We start from the raw sequence: 22,814 nt of genomic DNA, 5'->3' as shown, positions 1-22,814 counted from the left end.
TTGCAGATCTAAAGATAAAGCAAAGTTCTGGGTAGAGACAAAAATAGGAAGTGTCTAAAGCTACATTTCCTGCCGTGAAAGGTGCACACACAGCTCGGTGCTCTCCTTCCCTGCAGCGCTTGTGTCCTAACCTCTTCTCGTGTGTTCGCAGGGGTCCAGACTCGACGACCAGAGATGCGCCCCCCCACCTGCCGCCGCGAAGGGGACGACGGTACCAGATGAGGACTTTTTTAGCCTTATTCTGCGGTCTCAGGCAAAACGAATGGACGAACAGAGAGTTCTTTTACAAAGAGATCAAAACAGAGACACTGAACTTGGGCTAAAGGACTGTTTGCGAAGCAATGATCCATTGGACTTTAAAAATTGAGGGAAAAAATAAGCAAACAACTAGTTACTATGAATAGATTTTTAAAAAGTGTCCCTATTTCCTTTCAGAACACTGCAAGGAAATTTAACCTATTTCTTTTTCCTTAAAAGGAGAAATGATAGCACTGTAATGCAGCTTACAATGTTTTGAGAATGATGTAAATATTTAACTGTTGTGGTCTGGTGTTAATGAACTTGGGACACTCACGTGCTTCAGGGTGCTGGTGTCTCACAAGGTGCTTCATCAGCTTGTGTGATTTCTGCTGAGGACTGTTCTTTGGTGACTTGTCAGAGCCTTTCGTTACCTGTGTTGTAAAGTAGAAGATTAAAGGAATCCTGGAGGACAACTTAATCCTCTCGATCAGGTAGTTTTTCTAAAGTCTTCATTGACAATGGCATTTTTTAAATAATCATCAATGTAGAGAGAAATGCTGTCTTATAATAATGTACTTGAATATGTAAAAAAGTCATAATCTCATTTTAAAAAACAAAACTAGGTTTACTCCCCCAAGAAAGTCTAACTTCAATATATTTTTAGGCCAATGCCATTATAAAGAGACTTCAGAAATAAACTTCTTTTACCACGCTTGCGTGGGCTCTTTGCTTAATGAGAAAACAGTCACAAGCCACTTACCGACAGGGACAGGCTCTGAGAAATGCCCAGTGAGCGCCAACACGGAGAACACGGCCACACGCTGAGGAGCTGCAGGGCCGACTCCGAGGTGGCGCAGCAGGTGCAGCCACAACATGGGAGCAGCCGGCTGCAGAACCACGCTGGGGTGCCCGCGACATCACGGGCAGAGGCGACGTTCCGGGACCATTACAGCCGCGTGTGACCGGTGCCATCTTGACTGGTCCACAGCTGACCAAACGGTGCTGCGTGACCACTTGTGTTCACACATAGATATGTATGTATGATTCAAAATCGCATCTGCAAGACTTTTTTAGGACCTGGTGTTTAAAAAAAAAACCCAAACTAGGTTGTTATGTCAAGAACCTAGCCATGAAGAGAGAAAACAGATAAAAACACATCAAACTTCAGTAAGAAAGATGGAGGTTAGGACCTCAGTGGTCATTCAGCGTCTTCCCAGAAACTAGAGAGAGTTCACAAGGATGCCTAGTAGGGCACGACGAAGCAAACACATGGCGACAAGGACAGACAGAGCCCAGATCCCACGCCACCGCACATGGCCAACGCCGACCCCTGCACCAGGTCTGAGCACGTTCACCTCCGGTGCCGCTGGCTCTGCACACCTGGGAGGCGTCCAGGGCTCTTCCTACAAGTCCTTAAGGTGGTTCTGATGGGCGAACCGTGAGAACCACTTCTCCAAATAGCCAATGTTCAAAAAAAAAAGTTACACAATCTGGAATTACATTAAGGACTCAGGATAAAAAACATTCATCAGAAATTTCACTAAAAGTACCCAGCCTCTGGATGTTATGACTTACATATTCTATATGGGGTATAATGTCCTAAAGCCGCCTTCTAAAAATGCACCTATGTTTCATGGGGCTTTTTCTTGTAAAAATATCAAACAAAGACAAGCAAACCTACCAGTAATAAAAAAATAAGTGTTTATTTTGTGTATATGGTAGTTTTAGGTCCTGTAAACATTCCACATTATTCCATTTTAAGATTGTTTTCAAAGGCTGTCTACCCCATTCTGATTCTCCTCAAAGCCTGTCACTGTAATCCTTGATTTCAGCAATAAACGTTGGCTAGAAAATCAACAAGCCTCTCTCTTCTAGTCATAATCTGGCCTTGACATTCCCGACTTGCTCCAGTAAGTCTTCCTTGAACCCCCGTCACCAGCCCCCAGCAGGCACGCTGCCTTGCTACCTGTTAGCGCAGATTTCACCCCCAAGCGGTCATCTGTAATGGCAGAGTACGGAGACAGCATGTCACTGAAACGTTTTTGTGACAGGTTCACTTTGGGACTGGCGGACAGCAGTCAGGAGCGCGGGCCACACCAGCCCCCTCTGTCCACCAGCCGAGGCCCCGCCCCTCCAGAACGGGGGGGGGGGGGAATGGGACCGGCCGCCTGTCAGTCCGGAGGCCTAGCCCCCAGCGGACCAGCTCACACGCCCATTCCACACTGCGGGCGTCCTGTCAGCTCTTTGTTACTGGCCCAGTAACAAATTTTTACACGCAATTCTTCTTGCACTTTTTGGAAAAAATGACCACCTCTCTGATGAAACACTAAAGATTTTTGCAACATTAAAGTGGATAATATTAACATAAAATATTAAAGGCATCTAAGTGATGCTTCGAGGAGCCAAAGAAAGGAGTTTTTCTACATTTCCTGTGCAAAGTGCACCAGAAGCGCAGGGAACACGGCTAAGACTGACCGACGCTGCACAGGGCCGGGTGGGCGCTGGAAACCTCGAGGGTGGGGGAGCACTCCACAAAGCGTACGACTGGCTAACCACTACACCGTCCACCCGAACCTACCAGAAAACAGTATCGAGTGAGAACTCTAACTGCAAAATAAAATCAGAAAAAATAATGTATCAGAAAGCTAATGCTCTGAATAAGTCTTTTTCTGAAACAAATACCTGAGGGAAAATTTTAAGAATATTCCTGTCTGTTACTCATAGTGAGCAGCTGGGCATAACTTTTAGTGTGAAGGTTAAAATCAGGACACCTAAATGCATGTGGAATTTGCCTTCTAGCTAGGTCCCAGCAAAATGTACATACATTTTTCAGTTTAAAATGAGGAAGAGTTTACAAGACCAGAGTAAGCTGAAGTGCTGAGCGTGTCGCCCGCCCACCACGAAGGAGAGCACCCTGCGCTGCTCCCCCCATCACGGCTCCTCCTCTAGGCCCAAAGCCCCAGACACGAGGACTCGCGGTGGCCCCAACAGTGGGGTTCGCTCTCATACAAACAGTCTCGACCGCTGGGACCCTGGCGGCCGGAAAGCAGGTCTCATCGAGCCCGGGCACTTCAACCTGGCGGGGAAAAGCAAAGCCGCCCTGGGCGTTCCCTCACTGTAGAAAGCTGGACTGCCACCTCAACAACCTACGTTCCCTGAAGACCCCTGGCATCCTTTAGCTTGTCTTCGCTCGGGAAAACATAACAGGAGTGAGGAAGCAGCGCCTGAACAGCTGGGAGCTGAGAGATGCCGGAGGACACGACACCACAGAGCCGCCGCCCCTGTGAGCAGCCTGCACAGAGCGTGGGAGCTGCTAACTCGGACTCCACGGCTCTGGAGACGCGGCAGGACACGGCGAGTCAACGTGGCCACGTGGCGTGTGAGAACCTGCCCCTTCTGGAAACAGACTAGCTCAACCAAAGTAGCTGCCACAGGACGCCTCCCAGGCAACACACACTTGGGGTGACCTGGGTCCCACATGTCTGTAAACATCCAACTGCTTTTCTCAATGACCCTAGTTCCGTTTGGCTTGAATTATCCAGACTTAGTGACGCCTGCCACACGGTCACTGATGAGATCCTGTTCCAGAATTCACACTTCAAACTTCATGGGGTGTGTGTGTTAACATCAAGTAGAAGATAAAACAGGGAAGAAGTTAAACAGAAGAAACAGAAATACATGTGTGTTTGTTAATTCTGTCAGTAAAAATACCAATGTTTACTTTGGCAACTTTGTAGTATCAAGTATCTATAGGACATAGTTGTAAAAATTTACGTCACAAAATCCCAACACAGAAAGACGACCTCCAAGCTGTGGTTCGAGTCCGAGTTCCTCTAGACACGTGGGCCGCCGGGTGGGTCCCCTCCACCTGCTGCTCCTGCTGCTCCTGCATCCGGGCCTGCCGGGCTGGCGGGGCTGTCCTTCTCGGGGCTGCCTTTGGCATCAGTCTGGAGCTGGGCCTTCCCCGCTGCTGCTGGACCGTCCACACTACCTGAGGCCTCCGGGCCAGAGGCAAGCTCAGGAGGCCGACCGCCTGCAGTGCTGCTCTCTGGGGGTGAGTGTTCTCCTGGGGCTCCACTAGTCCCTCTGGCCTAGAAAGTGCAGGGGACACGTAACACACCGGGAAGGTTACTAATCATACTAATCACGTTTCTATGCGACTCTGAATTCATTCAAAGTGCTGAGTCCAGGCAAACTGCAAAGATGTAAACATTCAGCCTCATGGAACTGTGCTCGGCAGGACCAGCTCAATGGTCAGGACTGGGGACCCGCACTGCTAACTCCTCCTGCCTGGTGAGAACAGTCCGCTGACAAACGCTGTCCAAATACATGCTAAGTTCTGGATGCTGGGGACACTGCAGGGACAGACCAGACAAAACCCATGCCCTGCTGGAACCCACATGTAGGTTGGGGAGAGAACCCCAGGCAAGAAACAAAGCATCACACTGGAAGTGGGCTGGGGCGGTGGGGGCCCCGTCGGGGCAACAGCTCCAGGTCATGAACAGCCAGCACAAAGGCTCTGAGTTCAAGGACTAGTCAGGAGTGGAGCAGAGAAGAGGGGTCAGTGCAGGAACAGGTGGGGCGCAGGCAGCTGGCGGGGACCCCAGGCCACGTGGCAACTTTGGCGTTCACTCTCAGTGGGGCGGGAAGTCACCGGAGGATTCTTGAGGCGACTGTCAGAGCAACGCTGACTACAAAAGCTGAAAGGACAACTCCACGTTTCCTAGATCCACACAGATACTTGTCCTAATACTAACTCCATTGAAATGGAGTCTTAATTCCCTTGGCTCTATTGTGTTTGTAACTATTTTTCAAACTTTCACACTTGCGATTTAAACTTTGCAAGGGACAATACAAATCCTTGTCTCAAACAGAAATGTGAATGTCCCTTTAAACAGTCAAAATGATGGGGAAAAGTCCTCACCATTCTGCAGGGGGAATGCACAGTGTGGCCAGCCAATGATACCAATTTGGGAAGCTGAGCTTCTTGGTCCCCCGCCTCCTCTTCCAGCTGAGGCTCAGCCTCTCTCCCCAAAGGCAGAGTGTTGGTCATGCCCACTGAGTGGTTGGTTCGTACGGGAATACGAATTCCCATCTGTGCTAACAAACTACCGTGGAAGAGCACTCCACGTGAAAAACAAATCTCAGTTCTTCAAGGAGACTGGACTAACTTTTGACCACAGCGAGGAGGACAGACTGTGAATAACTTTACCGTAGTGACAGAGCAGAGCAGGTCAGAGGTAACCGTAGGCTCTACAGGAGGCGCTGAGGCCTCGAGCAAAGGCACAGAAAACAAGCCGCAGCTGACTTACACTGGACACCACCTCGGGAGGCTCTCGCGTCTCTGTGTCTGGAAAATCAAACGCCCGGAGCACTTCGGGGCTCAAGTGGCCAGTGTGAGTTCTCAAGTCAACGGCTCTCTCTCTCAAAACATGTCTTTTACCCTCAGACGTTCTGTCATAAGGGCCTTGCTCAGAGGGGCCGATCTGGCCCCTACAGTAAGAGTCTGCATCACCTGCTCCACCACTGGGTTTACAGTCGATTCTCTGCTGCTGGCGCTGGTCACCCGGCTGAAGGGCCTGGGGCGGCTCTCTTCCTCGACCACCTAGAGGTCTCAGCAGAAGAACTGAGTTCCCAGCACCGTAGCAGAAACCCTAGAAGGAAAAGATATACGTACTCCTGAGTACTTAACGGCTGACTCGTAACGAAATTACCAGGGGCTTTTCGTTCAGGGTACTAACCAATTTTATGTAATTTAACTTGTGGCATTTGTGGATATAAACATGTTAATTTAACCTTTTTCATTAGGGGTCTCTTCTCTACTACAGGGTAGCCAATGAAAATGAGAAATCACTCGGTATTAAGGGTATTAAGTAGACACTTCTATCAGCTAGACAAACTGACTGCATTATAACAATGGCAGTTGTGCTAAAGCCTAGAAATGTCCACTGGAAGGTGCTGTCTCATAATTCAGCATATGTTGTCCACATTCACAGTGCGGTAAATGCTGAAAACTGTTCAAAGTTGTACATCATTATGTCCATGTTCTCCTGCAGGTTAGTTTTTTTCTTTTTTTTACTACCATACAAACTTGGCTTCAGTTACAGCTGCAACCCAACAGGTTTTGAGTCCCGGTCCGTGGAAACGCCCAGCAGCACTTCTCCACGGGGCCGGGCGGGGGCCGGGAGCCCTGGGAGGACCCGGGAGGTCCACACTGCCCACAGCACACAGCCAGGGCCTCACCGACTTCCCTGCTGGTGGCTCATGGGCAGTGCGCTTGCACAGACTGGTATTTTAAAATTTCCTCAGTTTTAGTTCTTTATAAAGTATCAATAAATAAAATCCCCATAAATAAGAGCCTCTGTGGTCTTCAATTCTTAGGGATGCAAGGGTCCCAGAAACAAAATGTTTTGTAAACTAGAGGCACTATTTTTTGAAGACAGAAGCAGCAGAGGCCTTCTCCTGAGGCAGGTGAAATGACAAGAGATGACGGGCTTCGCGTCTAATTTCAGTGTCAGAGACTAAAGTACAACCTGATGTCACCTAGCAAACCCACACACCCAAACCACCGTGTCCTGTAACCAGAAACCGAAACAAAATCCAAAACAGGAACCATCTCAGAGTGACAGTGAATGTGTGTCCTCTGGGAGGACACTCAGAGGCACGTCTGAGTTCCTTGCGTTTGTGTTACGTGACAACTGCTTTCTGTGGGCCAGGGACCAGTCACGTCCCCTCCCTCGGGAACGCCTGCCCCCGGACCCCTGACTGCGGGTGCACTCACCTTCCACACTCGCCCTTTTCTGACGCTGCAAAACCCAAGGCTGCTCCTACCCAGCGCTGCAGAAACTCGGACTCTGACAAGGAGGCCCGCTTTCTCAAAGGGGACGTAAACCATTCACTTTGCTTGTATTAATTCACCAAGTGCAAATAACCCATTTAAAGGAAGGTGGTATTTTAAATCCCCGCCACGGCCTCTCCAGTTAAAGTTGAGCTCCGTGTCCGTGCTTAGGAGGAACACACCTGGGAGCATGAATGAAACTGTCCCACCTAAAAACCGCCTGCTCCTGCAGCCAGGCCCGACCCAGCCTGATCACTAGGCTTTGCTGAAGCTTAACAATTTACAGGCGCCCTCATTCCGGAAGCCCCGGTGTCCGCAGCGCTCGGTACTAACCAGGACGCCTACGGCCACGATGACGAGCAGTGGGACCTGGTACAGCACTGGGGTCTCCTTCATGAGTGCTTTAATAAACTCGCCGATCCCTTTCCCAATGTGTTTCAACGGCTCCGTGACGAAGTTGGTGAACGTAACCGCCAGTGCCTAAAAAACGTGAAAGCGACTTCATTTTTCTCACAGGACTGCAGCACACAGATCAAACCTCACTGGGCACTGAGGCCAAAGTTGTGTTAAATTAAAACGCTGCCTCATGCTTTTAAAAATATGGAAATCACTGTGTGATACAATTTTTTTCCCCTGGAACAAAGGTTTGTAAGCAAAATGACTCTAAAACACACTAACAATTTTTACCCTACCTCATTTGGTTAGAGTGTCGTCCTAATACTCCAAGGTTATGGGTTCAATCCCCGGTCAGTGCACATATAAGAATCGACCAGTGAATGCACAACTAAGTGGACAACAAACTGATGTTTCCCTTTCCCCCACCCCCTCCTCTCTAAAATCAATAAAACAATTTTTTAAATAAAAACAAAATAGTAAACACTAGCAATTTTTAATATATGCCAGAGTTATTGACTTACTTCGTGTAAGTAATTTTTACAAAATATATTCCATACCTTTGTTGGGGGGACCAATAAAACAGGGTTGACTAGTAAGAGCTCATAGTATTTTTGGCATGGGTCATCCTTGTAGGTCCACGAACTCCTAAACCATTCTATTTAAAGAAGCAGACAAAACACTGAGTCATTTCTTTAAAAGCTACATTTCATTCCCAAATAAGACAATATTTTGGTTTTTCCCACTCACCACCACCGATCAATTTTACATTGTTTTACAAACAGACTCCCTGTAATGAAAATTTTTAAAAATTTCCTTCTTGTGTCCAAAATGTTTATTTTTAAAATCCATTCAAATTGTACAAGTCTTATGCAGATAAAATATTTTGTTATAAAGGCTTCTAAAAGGTAGCTATTTGAAAACTGGGGAACTCTGACCAGCCTGCTGGACTGTGTCCCAGTCACTGTCCTGGCTGTGACACTGGACTAGTGCCACTGTGCAACACACCACCACTGGGGACAGTGGGGAAAGGGCACACAGGACCCCTCTGTACTATTCCCTACAACCACCTGTGAATCCACAACAACCTCGATGAAATTTCCACTGCAGAGTCCGCTGCCCCAGCCGGTCCAAGTCAGCCTCACACTCGCACCGGTCTGAGCCAGATGGCACGTGGCTGTCCCTGAAGTCAGGAAGCTGGGCTGGGCTGGTTTAGCTCCCATGGCTTTTTGCAGAACATTCATTTTGGACACCTGCTGAGAGTCTGCTGAGATTCTATCTGCATCACGGACTTGCATTTATTTATCACATATCTGAACATTAAACCACTCCCATTGCTAGATACAAATAACTAAAGTCAGTCAACGTTACTGAGAATGTTTACACTGTAAAAATCTGTAAGAAGACATTGTCCCCTTTGTAAAAAAAACAAAACAAAACAGTAAAGCTATGAGTTCCTAAGCAGTATAACGAAATAAAGACTAATTGGTTATTACTTTATATATGCAGATTCACTTAACACACCCACTACGCTGACGACCAGAATGTACCAGACACTGTGCTGGTGAACAGAGCGAGCACTGGGTCCTTCACAGGCTAACGGAGGAAACAGGTGCTATGGCAGCCAGCGAGTCCAGTATCTGTTCCTTCCTGCACGTCACACAAATGCAAAACTCTCTGGCCTGAACTGAAGACATCTATCTATCTATCCATCTAGCTATGGAGAGAGATATATATTCATATAAATGTAGATATATGAAAATTTTTAATTGCTACTTATTACCCTGGCTTTATAAATCAAATCCCTGGCAAAAATTTGTAATATTTTCCTAGTGTTATTTAATTAAAATATAAATACAGGTTTATTAAAAAACTCTAAATGTCCCTTTTCATGTATCAAACCCCCTCCTCTTTCTTTCCCAACCAATCCAAAAAATAAAATAAGGGAAGTATAGTAAAGAAATATGGTATTTTAATATAATTAAAATACATAAAATAAAAGGGAAGACCCCCCCAAGCCCCCAATATTATCTTCTGGTGGGCGGGTCCCTTGACGCTCAGGTTTCCCCTGCTACGTAAGTGTTCTAGGCCGTCTGTATCACTGTGCCAGCTGGCACTATTGTGAGAGGCTGCGTTTGGCTTCGGTGAATTTTTTTTTAAGACGCTTTCAGTGTGTCTGCCCATTTCCTGACGACTGATTTAAGAGCGCACCTGCCCGCATGGCACTGAGTGTTCAGCAGTTTTTGACCAAAATGAAATGACCCCCATGTCCCACCCTCCCAATCCCAAGCAGGGGTTTTTTTGTTGTTGTTGTTTTCCTGGGTGAAAAAAGCCCTCCAAGGGGAACATTTTGATAATGTGGAAGCAGTGAAACAAAAAACGGCAGGAGCACTAAAAGGCTCCAAAATCGACGAGTTCAAAAATTGTTTTGAGCAGTAGAAAAAAATGTCTCATTAGGTATACTGCATCAAATGGAGAGTACTTTGAAGGTGGCTAAAGTTTAAACATGTAAGAATATACAACTTTTTTGCCCTGGCTTGTGCAGCTCAGTGGATTGAGCACAGGCTGTGAACCAAAGGGTCACCAGTTTGATTCTCAGTCAGGGCACATGCCTGGGTTGTGGGCCAGGTCCCCAGTAGGGGGTGTGAGAGGTAACCACACATTGATGTTTCCCTCTCTCTCCTTCTCTTCCCCTCTCTCTAGAAATGAATAAACAAAATATTAAAGAAAAGAACCACACAATTTTTAATTAATAAATTCTAGAGGGGTTTTTTTGGTCTCCCCTAGTATACAGGGGTGGGTAAAAGTAGGTTTACAGTTATGAATACACAAAACAATTTATTCTTGTATTATTATTTTTACCCACTCTGTACATCAAAGACCAGCAGAAAATGTAAGCCACAAGTATAATCATGAGAATTAAGTTTACAGATCCACATAAATTTATCCACAAATGCAGTCAATGTTTTTCAATAATTCGGGATATCTAAAGGTATAACTGAAGATGTCATTTTGATATGGTAAAACACACATCAGTACAAAATACAGATGATGTCTCATAGAACTGTACATTTTAAATCTATATAGTTTCAATAACTAATGTTACCCCAATAAACTTAATTAAAAAGTCACAACAATGGGTTGAGAAATATGTAATTGACATACAACTATATCTATAATTTGGGAATGACAGTGAAAATACTATTCAGGAAACTTGCAGAAGGTGGGTATTTGTGTAAGGCTGAAGAAGACTGTCTCTTTTCCTGGGACTTGTCTTTGCTTTAGCTTTGAAACCTAAAAGTTGTTTTGCATGGTCTTCTGACATTAAGGTTCTTCACAGTCCTTGGCTGAGTAGCTCAGTGGGTTAGAGCATCATCCCAATAAGCATAGGTTGTGGGTTTGATCTCTAGTCAGGGCACATATAAGAACCAACCAATCAATGCATGAATAAGTGGGACGACAAATCTATGAATTTTTTTCTCTTTCTCGCCTTTCCTCTCTAAAATCAGTACATAAAAATAAATTAAAGATTCAGTCCTGGAAAGCCTCCTTCTGGCATTTTATCATTTGTCATTTTTAACGTATTTTCTCATTCTCAGAAATTCTATTCCGAATAAGGCCCAGTGAACCAGCAGCACCTTACCCCAGAGATTTCCAGACCAGTCCATCTTCTCGGCACACACGTTGCCCAGCGGCTCCATCTTGGCGATGTCGGCCTGGTGCTGTGCGAAAGCCATCTGACCAACACAACGCAAAGAGAGCCTTGAACTGCTGCTGACGCTGGTTACACCTCCACACCCCAAACACCTTAGTGCAGACGCCAGATTGTTCAAAGTTCTTCACAGAAAAAATACATCCACTCTTTCTAAAAAGCTCTTGTCAGCTCACAACCAAACAGTCTCAATGCAGGAAGCGAGGATAAAGAACTACAACTGCCTTCTGTGTAAGTAATTATGATGAGGAAGGAAAACCTTGTCACCCGTTTTAAAAAATTAGTTCAGATTTAGTCTATACCATGCCCCAAATATATCCGCATGTGTTAAATGACTACGTCTCATTGCATGATAAAATGGGGTTTGCTCTGGATGGTCTTTCAGCACAAACGGCCTATACAAGGGTAATATACCTTTAATGAATTAAAGCCCCGGTGGAAACCAGTGAGGTACACGATTCAACCAAACAACCATCCTTCCTTTAATCTGTAAATAATTAGCAGTTCTAGAAGCTATGGAACTTAAAAAAGTCTTTTTAAAAACGTCAAAGATTTAATCAGATGAATTCATTAAAACTATCTGGCTATTTGACTCACCCTGCTAAAAAGATCCAAAATTTTCCTGCAATGATTCTGCTATTTTGACAAGAATAACAGTGCTTCTTTTACATTTCTGTATACACATTATCCTGCCACGTCCACTGCCGCGTCCACTGCTGGATCCCTCTCTCCGTGACAAGGTCCTGAGAGGGGGTGTAAGACTTCAAGGAAGCAGTTTCCAACCTGGTGGACATGGCATGGAAGGCCCTGCAATACCTATTGTGATTGTGCTTGCTTTGGGGATCATGACCTTTTCTGCTTTAATCATTATGAATACCCTGGCAGTGATTCAGATAGTGTGCCTAGACCTTTCCCGGCTCAATGAACAGAGTAATAATATCATACTAGAACATCAGGGAATATAGGTACAAAGAAACAACCAGAACAATCTGAGAATTCAAGCTTAATCAGTAACAGATCATTAGACAAACACCCAAGATAAGATAGAATACTCTAGGAAATCAAGAGATGACCTCACTGCTTTCTTAGAGAGAATCAAAGTACAAAACATGTCTATAAAAGAACTCCTAGAGAAACTTAAAAGAAGTACCCTTAAAAGCCCCCTGCAACATAGGAATAGCCCCTCCTTTACCTTGAATAAGAATATATATCAACTAGACAGGCAAAGAAATAACAAAAGCTAGTTAGTTATTACAAACTAAACAGTCACTAGGGAGTCAGAATTTATAGTACACAGAAAAACATTTTAAGCAAAAAAAAGGTAGATAGCTAAGTTAGACATCACAAGGGCCTTATAATAAATCTCCTATTTTCTCTACTCAATCTAGCGTATCCTTTTGCCCTATGACAAATTCTGAGAAACTTTAATATACAGTAAGATACTTCTAATTGTCTGATTAATGGCTCTCCTAGTTAAAATAATCTTTAACTAAATCTATGAGAACTTTCATACTTTTACTGATTACCTTTGTATTGATTTTTTCTGCTTAAATGATCATGTTATACTGCAAATGTTAATCACTACCTAAAATTAAAATATAAAAACCTGCTTGTACTTGCAATAAACGGAACAGAGCTTCACTGTCCTTTGAGGCGTGTTGTCGTCTGTTACCCAGCGCCGACGCCTACCCTCACCTGTGGGACCCCTTGACCCGCTGCGGCCGGACCGCGACACTATCCCACTGTTTTTCCTTTTTTCTTTTTTAGGTTTAGAGTTAGGGTTCAGCATGATTCCAATTTTTAAAGAATTAATTTAGAAAAGAGACTGTAAAGTCAAAACAGTGATTATCTCTAGGTCACATAATTACAGATGATATTTAAAAATTAAATTTCTCTGTATTTATCTTTTCTAAATTCTCTAACCTTAAACATACCAGGAAATAACTTTCATGTCAAAGTTATTCATATCAGGAAATAACTTAAAAAAAAATTATCTTTAGATGGTAAGGGAAGGAGAAAGGGAGAGAAACGTCAATGTATGGTTGCCTCTCATGTGGCCCCTGCTGGGAACTGGCCTGCAACCCAAGCATGTGCTCTGACTGGGAATCGAACCGCAGTTGTTTGTTTCACAGGCCTGTGCTCAATTCACTGAGCTACACCAGGAAATAACTTTAAAAAAAAACTAGTATTTTGATACCATTTCTAGCAAAGAATAAAAAACATATCCCAAATCACTTAAATAAGAGTTTTTAAGGCCCTGGCTGGTATAGCTCAGTGGATTGAGCTCGGGCCTGCGAATCAAAGGATCACGGTTCAATTCCCAGTCAGGGCACATGCCTGGGTTGCAGGCTGATTCCCTGCAGGCCAGTTCCCAGCAGGGGATGCACAAAAGGCAACCATACATTGATGTTTCTCTCCCTCTCTCCTTCCCTTCCCCTCTAAAGATAAATAAATAAAATATTTTTTTTTTTTAAAAAGAGTTTTTAAAATGTGTCTACCTAGCTCTGGCTGGTATGGCTCAGTGGACTGAGGGCTGGCCTATGAATCAAAGGGTCACCGGTTCAATTCCCATTCAGGACACGTGCCTGGGTTGCGTGCCAGGTCCCCAGTAGGGGGCGCATAAGAGGCAACCACACAATATTTGTTTCCCTCTGTCCCTCCCCTTCTCTAAAAATAAATGAATGAATTTTAAGTGTCTATCTAGCTCTATTCTGGTTTAGCTCTTCAGATGCCTCCCCTCAGGAGTTGGATTATGAAAATCAGAACTGAACTTTTCCCCTAACTAGTCAGGGATCCAAAAGCCAGGCACCTAGAGCACCTGCCAGTTACACACCGCTCTCTCCAACCACTGCCTCCACCCCTCACCTGAAGCAAGATTAGATACTAGCTCCAAATGAAAGATACTAGCTCTTATTATGAAAGAACATTTTTATATTTTTAAATTTTTTAAATTTAATTAATTTATAAAATGAATACCTTGTACAAATACATCCAATTCCATGCCGAACTGACGAGAAAACTGACAAATAAAAAACGTCTCAGCTGGGTGTACCAACGCACGTAGGTCCACAGCTCCGTGGCCACTAACAGCACGATGCAGAGCAGACACAGCAGCACCTTGAAGACAGGAAGCAGCAGAGACAGCGAGGTCACCGTCAGGCTGCCCTCCCACCAAAACCATACCCGTCAACGAAAACAAAAGAACTAGACTCAAATGCACAAAACTATTTGCCTCAAGTTCATCAGTACAATATGAGGGACCTAGTACAGGTTAACATAATTACGGTGGAAGGCTGAAAGTATCTAAATAAACCCTGTAACCACGCCCCCCTGCAGCTTACCATAAACACGTCGTAAGGATCCACACCAAAGGAGTTTTCAAACCGCCACTTCCACTTTTCAAAATCATGAAACTTAAAATTAATTAAAATATCACTTAGTGCTTCATCCAGAGCACCTGGATTCCAGTTTTCTCCGTCGAGAAACTTCTGTATTTCTATCAAGGTTTGTTGTTTAAGGATAATCTCAGCATCGTAATGCATATCGCCTTTGTTTTCATCCGGCTGAATTCAATTTGCCCCCCGGAAAAACATACGATAGGAAAGAGAACGTTGTTATTATTCAGTGAAACATTTCAAGACAAAAGTCAACTTGGAACTAAACATATAATTAGTTCACAATATTTCACATATATTGAGTTGGCCAAAAGGTTTCTTTTTCTGTTCAATGGCTCTAGAAGTGCTTACTTGTCTTTAACTTCATTTGCAACAACCATTAGATTGTATGTGGCAGCTGTCATGTCAGCGTGCTAAAAAAAAAAACAAAACTTATCAAAAATGGTGAAATTTTGTATAGCCATTTTAATATTGAAGATGGAAGAAAACGAGCAATATTTTTAGCATATTATGCTTTATTATTTCAAAAAAGGTAAAAATACCACTGAAATGCAAAAAAAAGATTTGTGCAGTGTATGGAAAAGCTGCTGTAACTGACTGATCAAACATGTCAAAAGTGGTTTGTGACGTTTCGTGCTGGATTTTTTGCTGGATGATTCTCCACAGTCAGGGAGACCAGTTGAAGTTGACAGTGATCAACCCAAGACATTAACTGAGAACAATCAATGTTATATACCACGTGGGAGATAGCTGACATACTCAGAATATCCAAGTCAATGAAGTTATTGGTGAAAATGAAAAATGTGTCTTTTATTTTATGGAAAAAAACATACAGACTTTTTGGCCAACCCAATAAAAACATCCACCTGTGTATCTCATAGGCCGACATGAAAACAAAAGATAATACACATCAAAAGCAATTAAAAATTATGAAACTCTGCAAATAATGTACATTTTACCAAAATATAGTTGGTTCCTGCTACGTGCTGTAGTAATACTCTATAGTCACCTCAAACACTAATTAGCAAACACTGAACGAACCATGGGTCCTGGAACAGGAAATACAGGGGGAGGTTCCTGCAGACACATTTTCATCAGCTGCCAGTCAATAATAACCTTTTAAAAATACTAGTTTCTACCAAAGGACACCTTATTGAATGTACACTGCTGAATCATTCACACCGAGCTCCAGGCCGAAAGTTCTGCAACCCAAACCTGAACGAAGCCGCTCCGGCACACGCGCCTTCTCTCCGAGGCACCTCACAGCCTCCCTGCGCTCGGGAGCACTAGACAGCACTGTGCTGCAGAGCTGTTTAGAAGTGAAGTAACCTCACACACACCCGTTGTAAAAATGTAGCACGGAAAAACACACATTTATCTTAGAGCTGAAACAAGACGGCAGACCGTGGCCTTGCTGGACCTTGGCTGCGAGCGAGTGCATCAGGAACTCGCTGTCCTGCTGTCCTGCGCACGTCCGAGAGTGGCCACAAAGGACCGTGAGCACCGACCTTGGGGCTCTACATGAGGTTCAGTGACTAGGCAGATGTGCAAATAGAGAACTCACAGTAAGGAGGATCAACTACCTCATGACCCAGTTTATGGCTTTCCATGTGCAGAGCCTCAGAGAGGCTGACATGTGCAGTGATACAGACTGGGAAACAAAGGAGTCTCACAAAGCAGAAAATCTGAGTTCCCGCAAACATACGTTACATATGTATGTAACTATCTTTGTCGGTGTGAGTTCAGGTTAGCCAAATAATGGCGAACATTTACGTCCATTAACCAGTTAATACAAATAAAATTCTTTTTTTTAAATAAAATACTGTTATTTATACTAAAAAGTAAACATAAAATGAGAAAAACCAAAGTGTCATGTCAGATCACCAATCATCACTAAGCATAAAAAAGCAGTCATTAATCAGTATTTTTTTAAAACCAGGCAGCATGTAAATAACACACCCCAGCACCCCCAGCTTAGCTACTTTCCGGCTGTTCCCTCATCTACCCGTGAACCGGCTCTGCCCCACCCTGCACACACTAAGACCTGGGAGACGGGGCACACACACGCGAACACCTGCTCTTACACTTCCAGAATAAGGTGGGACCACTTAATTATTCACCTAGTACTCCTTCCCCTTAAGTTTTCTTGATAGATATTCTTACTGTGTAAGTGAAAACAGTGACTATAAAAGTGCAATCTTCACATTAATCATCAACGATATGGACACGATACCTAATTCTGTAAGAGCAGCACCTGCCACAGTAAAAGGCTTGGGGGGAAACTACTTAAAACACATGTCCCTCCTCCTCCACGTGCGATGATCTTCCACCATCTGTGTGAGTGTGTGTGAAGTGCTAGACAACAAGTGAGGGCCAGAAAGAAATTTCCTTCCCAAGTCAGGAGATGATTAACTCTCCCAGCTGTTTGGTGAAGTTCAAATAGCAAATTTAAAACAGCACCCACCCCCAAGTCAATAAAGTGGTTGAAAATGTAAATTCCCATGAACGTGAGGAAGAGAGGAGTGGTGTGCACCGCCTCCCAGCAAACCTCTGCAGACAGGCGGCCACCTTGGACTCTGCGCACACAGGTTCTGGGAAAAGGGCCCGTCAGGAATTCTCTGTGAGGGCACAATGGTAACAATGCTCTATCACTGCTCTGTGTAACTGGGTGTTGATAAGTGAAAATACCTACTACTCTGCTTAGCAGTAGCAGATAAGTATCTGCTTAGAAAGTAGCAGATACTTATTGGTATCACCCTACCAATACTCACAAGTCCGAGCTTTTTGGCTTCAATTAAAATCTTATTTAAGTATCTCCCAAAAACAGGATTTCTTTGACTTTCATAGTCTTTCTTCTTTTTGCTTTCACATTCTTCAATCTGTAATCATACGCACACAGAAAATCCACAGTTAGCATCAAGTTTAATGTAAGGGTCCGGTTTCTAACCCAGTGGCCCCATCAAGACCAAGGTGAAACACTGGTTATTTCTATGAAGTCTGCATTAAAATGGAGAGCGTGCCTGCTGTGTGTGGGCTCTCTTTGCAAAGAGCAAGCTGGCAATGACTGAGGAACTGAGGAACACAGGCCCAGCACCCGGCCCTGACTGGCAGTTTCTCTGCTGACTTTGAGTAATTTTAAAGCTGAAGATCATAAAGCAAGGGGGCAGCAAAGTGGGTAAGCAGAATCTTTGGACCAATCTCTGTGCAGTGAGGAAGGGGGGGAGGGAGGGAAGAAGGGAGGAAGAAAATAAATATAAAGAGACAGAGAAACAGACACAGGAAGAAGCAAGGAGGAGGAGGACCCAGCAAAGAATTTCGTGAATGTGTATTACTTCTGGCCACTTATTAACTCCTCCTGTCAACGACTGACCAACCCCCACTACACAGGATGCTTCAGGAGGAAAGGAACCATGGCTTTGCCATAGTGTCCTACACGTGGCAACTCCTTAGCACATAAATCTTCATGAGAACATCCTCTGAACTTGGCCCTACAAACACCATGGCGGTCCAGTCACCGCGTGAGGGGAAGGCATATCCCATAGACATCATAACATGCAATAAGCAACTCTTATTTTTCCACTGAGTGTGGGCCATGAGTTGAGTCGAGCACGGAAACGGGCCTCAGGTGACACACGAGATAATCAAACTCGGGCCACAACACTGTAGACAGAAGTCACATGGCTGTTTCCTTTGTTTTCAGGCACGGTTTACAAACTTTCATATCTTTAAAGTTCCTCTTTAGGAGAAACAATGCTTTTTGTTTTTTAACAAGAACCAAGACTCCATTTTACCCATCACGTTTTTTACAATGTTTGAACCAAAGTCACAAATGATGGGATGAAGAACTTCTACAAAAGGGCCTTTCTGCACTTCCTGCTGTGGTGCCACTCACTCACTGCGCCACCAAACGCAGAGAAATGGAGGCACACTCTAGCCCCGGGTTGCTTTGCCAGCATGCGGCTGAGTTCACATGTGGTAGGAACCACAAGCAGATGCTCCAACTGAGACAAATCTGGGTCTCAGAGAACAAGCGCTCCCGCCCCAATCTCCCTCCCTCACTCAGCACAGTATGGGCAGGTGCACTGGTAAACCACCCAACGTGAAACGGGCAAATGCACTGAAAGAGTCTTCAAAAAAGTTCACTGAAGCCAAACGCAGCCTCTCACAACAACGCCAGCTGGTACACGTATACAGATGATGAGTTCCTGGAACACTCACCCAGTGGGGAAAGCCTGTACTACAAGGGCCCACCCTCCAGAAGACAATTCCATTTTTATTTGGGGGGGACCCCTCTTGTAATAATCCCCTACTCTTGTAATAATCCCCTATATTTGTAAGAGTAACCCTTACGCTTCTGAGCTGGTAACAGGCCCCTTTTCTTCACTTGCTACATCTGCCATGAGTCTACTACACTCCGTCCAGCACTGGGACAGGTGAGAGAGAACCAAGAATGAACAAAGCATATTTCTGTCCCAAGAAATTTTCAGTCTGGTAAAGAAATAACCACAACATATTACAAGACAATAAAAGTACTATTTTTTTAAAAGACTGGAATAACAAGAGAAACCAAGCCAGAGAAACTGGACTAACACAAGAAACTAGAGTAACTAAAGAAGAAATATACAGCTGACTCTCGAATAACACGGTTTTGAACACCTCAGGTCCATTTATATGCAGATTTCTTCAATATATACATTCTATATTGTAAATGTATTTTTCTCTTCATTAGGATTTTCTTGGAAAGTTTCTTTTCTCTAGTTTATTTTATTGTAAAGCTATAGTATATAATACCATAGCATACAAAATATGTATAAATTGTTATCCATAAGGCTTCTGGTCTACAGTAGGCTATTAATAGTTACGTTTGGAGAGCCGAAAATTATACAAGGTTGGTACTCCTAAATCCCACCTTATTCAATGGTCAAATGTATATAAATTGTACAGTATATAGAAATAAAAATGTTAGCAAACAAAAACAGAGTGACTTAACGTATTATAAATAATGTACAATTCATGAATAAAAAAGAATCTAACCTTGTGAGTCACAGAATCAAGTCTGCTGTAACATTCCGACAATTCCTGAGCGTATGACAAGTCAGGACTAACCTCTTTTTTCTCTGATAGACCGTAGTTCACCTAAAGCGGAGAAGAAGATTTTAGGTTTTCATAGTTGAGTTGTGAAGAGTCCATTATTAATGAAGGCTAAAATTTTAGCCTCATTTTATGACTTTGCTTGTTATGTTCTTCAACTGTACTGAACCACCAAAAAAAGTAAGAATCTCAAATTCATATACTAGCTAAGAACTAAAATCAAATTAGTTTGCTAGCTGATGGGTTTTACACTCAAATTTGAAACTAAAACGATCTCAGACTGGGAGCGTCATGAAAGGTTCTGTGACCGCTAAGCACTGTATCAGCACCACTCGCAGAGCAAACACACACACGCGTAGACTGTTTCTATCACAGCACCGACAAGGCCGGACGTGCCCGCGCGTCACTGCTACTACCTGAGGTTTCCTCATCGTTCCTGAGGCAGCGTCATAGTTGAGCATGTCGGTGGGGTCAATCCAGTCGTCATCGTGTGTGTAGCCCGTTACCAGCCACAGACACTCACAAAGCAGCAGAGAACACAGCATCCTGCATGGAGACTAAGACCAATTTGTAATAAATACGATGGAATGTAATTACTTCTACAAGAAATTGTAATAACAACTGTCTGACTTTCTAGTGCTAAGATAATGCTTTCTGAACTAAAAAGAAACTTAGCAAAATGATCTTCACAAAAAATACACACACACACTCTCCAGACAAAAAGTGAAGAGATTTTTCCATATGACTCAGTAATTCCATTCCTAGGTATGTACAAAGAAATAAAAATATAAGTCCACATAAAAACTTATACACAAATATTTATAGCTACATAATTCACAATAGCCACAAAGTAAGAAAAGAGTGTCCATCGACTAATAAATAGACAAATAAAACGTGGTATATGCATAGAATGGAATACTATTAGGCCATAAAGAGGAATAAAAAATGTATTTTTAGGAATGAAGTATCAATACATGCCACAATATAGAGGAACTTGGAATAAAGCCAGTCACCATAACCCATATTGTATGACTCCATTTATATGTAATGTCCAGAACAGGCAAATCTAGAGACAGAACAGATTCGTAGGTACTCTGGGCTGGGGATATAATAAGGGACAAAACGTGTTAAATGGTACGGGGCTTCTTTTTGAGGTGACGAAAAGCGATTGAAACTGCAGCAATGGGCTGCTGTATCTCTCCACCCCACGTCCCACTCCCCACTTGGAAAGGGAATAAAACTTTGCTCTCTGCCTTTTCTTTTGGTGAATTCTTTCACAGCCCATGTCACCACCGCTCTAACATTTTAGTGGCCCTTATGGGAACATTCTCTCTTTCTCCCTCTCCTCCACTTCCTGAGACGTGTGACTAGGGGAGCAGCGGGCAGGGGAAGGTGGGCCCAGACGGACCCCCAGCCCCGTCTCTGTGAAGTGGGGAGAGGAAGCTCATGCTTCTCCAACTCTCCGGACTCTGAGGGCAGCCTCCTCTTCACCCCTACAAGAGTAGTGGCTGAGTCACTCCTGGACACTGGATGTCACCAGAAAACTTTAAGATATTAAGATTCACTTTCAAAGTCAGTAAGAGCCCCTTGGGGAAATGGCCTGCTACCTTGCTTTGTCATGGGTTCATGGCAGTCTTTCCAGGCCTGGAAAATGACTAGAAAAGCAAGAGCAAAATGTGACTAACAGCTCCCTCCCACCCCACACAACCACTGGCAAAAGATAACATTGGAACAACCAGCTTATGCAAAACCACCGGAAACCTCCTGTTAGTGCCCCCAACAGCCCAGAGGCCACACAACAGCAACACCCCCACCCTTTTACAATCCAATTATAATTCAGTAAAAAACTCAAAGCCCCTAAAAAAAATAAGAAAAGTCGTGGCAATGGATGCATACATTTGTGAATATATTAAAAGCCACTGAAATGGCCCTGGCTGGTGTGGCTCATTAGATTGAATGCTGGCCTGCGAACCAAAGGACCACCCATTCAATTTCCATCAGGCACATGCCTGGGTTGCAGGCCAGGTCCCCAGCGGGGGGAGGGAGGGGTGAGAGGCAACCACACACTGATGTTTCTCTCCCTCTCTTCCCCTCTCTGAAAATAAATAAAATCTTTTTTGGGGAAAAAAATGCAACACCGAACTTTAAATGGATGAACTACACAGTATGTGAGTCATTTCTCAGTAAAACTGTTTAAAAAGAGGTTATTTTAACCAAATTGCCCCCATTTCTTTTTAACAAATGGGAACTATGAAAGGTGTACAATGAAGACTCAGTAAAGATGGCGGAGTCAGTAAATGCTGCGCTCGCCCCCTCCCACCATGGCATCAAAGTCGCACCTGCACCTACATTAGCACGGCCTGGGGGCACTCCCACACCTTTCCTTCCTCTTTCCTTCCCTCGACCCTTGGCTTTCTTTCTCCAAAGGCCCTTCTTTCCTCTCCAACTTGTTTCCTGAGCCACACAGCCCAGCTGGCTCACCTCTTCTACTTCTGTTACTTTCTAAGTAAACTTTTGCTTGTTACAATTAAAAACAAACAACAACAAAAACCCCAATACTTACAGACAAGTGAACAGAAATCCTATAACTAAGGATATACAGAAGTCACATGGAGACTGACAAGGAGGAGACATACAATGTGTTGGTCACACCCTCACAGTGTGGCAATTAAGATACAGGAAGGGTATCTTTGGCTGCGGAGGTCCCCTCTGAGGAGTGAGGGGTCCCAGCCCACCCCTGGCTCCCTATGCCGGGGCATCAGTGCTGGGAAAAGGAGACCCCATAACATCTGGCTGTGAAACCAGTGGGGATTGCACCTGAGAAAGATAAGGGGCTGCAGGCCCTGACTAGTGTGGCTCAGGGGTTTGGGTGTCGTCCTGCAAAAAAAGGGGTCACTGGTTCGATTCCTGGTTAGGGCATATGCCTGGGATGCACGCCAGGTTCCCATCTTGGGGTGTGCAACAGGCAACTGATCATTGTTTCTATTGCACATCAACGTTTCTCTCTTCCTCCCTTCCCCCCCCTCCAAAAAATCTTTTCAAAAAAAAAGGAAGAAAACACAAGAGACTGCTGGAGGACCAGATGTTCCTCTTGAGGAGCCCAAGCCAAACATGCATCCTCTAGGCTGCAGTGCAGGCGTGGCAG

At 44.2% G+C, this 22,814-nt stretch overlaps 2 protein-coding genes across 5 annotated transcripts in view; one reads left to right on the top strand and one right to left on the bottom strand.

The window, feature by feature from the left end:
- Nucleotides 1-580, top strand: part of GPSM2 (G protein signaling modulator 2) — a 33,503-nt gene extending 32,923 nt beyond the window's left edge. For both annotated transcript variants that reach the window (XM_053655852.1, XM_053655851.1), the window contains one exon: nt 152-580. In XM_053655852.1, coding sequence (XP_053511827.1) covers nt 152-367 — 216 coding nt within the window. In that variant the 3' untranslated portion in view covers nt 368-580. The remainder of the gene's footprint in view (nt 1-151) is intronic.
- Nucleotides 1-22,814, bottom strand: part of CLCC1 (chloride channel CLIC like 1) — a 44,055-nt gene that overhangs the window by 9,043 nt on the left and 12,198 nt on the right. For 2 of the 3 annotated variants that reach the window (XM_053655853.1, XM_037152521.2), the window contains exons 2-11: nt 20,086-20,226; nt 19,613-19,714; nt 17,350-17,457; nt 14,525-14,746; nt 14,160-14,300; nt 11,115-11,208; nt 8,032-8,129; nt 7,412-7,558; nt 5,553-5,894; nt 575-4,331 (exon numbers count right to left, since the gene is read on the bottom strand). In XM_053655853.1, the coding sequence (XP_053511828.1) occupies nt 4,074-4,331; nt 5,553-5,894; nt 7,412-7,558; nt 8,032-8,129; nt 11,115-11,208; nt 14,160-14,300; nt 14,525-14,746; nt 17,350-17,457; nt 19,613-19,714; nt 20,086-20,214 (1,641 nt within the window). In that variant the 5' untranslated portion in view covers nt 20,215-20,226 and the 3' untranslated portion in view covers nt 575-4,073. Of the gene's footprint in view, nt 1-574; nt 4,332-5,552; nt 5,895-7,411; nt 7,559-8,031; nt 8,130-11,114; nt 11,209-14,159; nt 14,301-14,524; nt 14,747-17,349; nt 17,458-19,612; nt 19,715-20,085; nt 20,227-22,814 lie in introns of those variants that run through there. The other variant, XM_053655854.1, reaches the window with a different exon arrangement.

Source organism: Artibeus jamaicensis, unplaced genomic scaffold, assembly GCF_021234435.1.
Source record: "Artibeus jamaicensis isolate MK-2021 breed Jamaican fruit bat unplaced genomic scaffold, CSHL_Jam_final scaffold_1689, whole genome shotgun sequence".
NCBI lineage: Eukaryota > Metazoa > Chordata > Mammalia > Chiroptera > Phyllostomidae > Artibeus > Artibeus jamaicensis.
The sequence above is the reverse complement of the archived record's forward strand: the minus strand, read 5'-3'. Positions and strand labels throughout refer to the sequence as shown.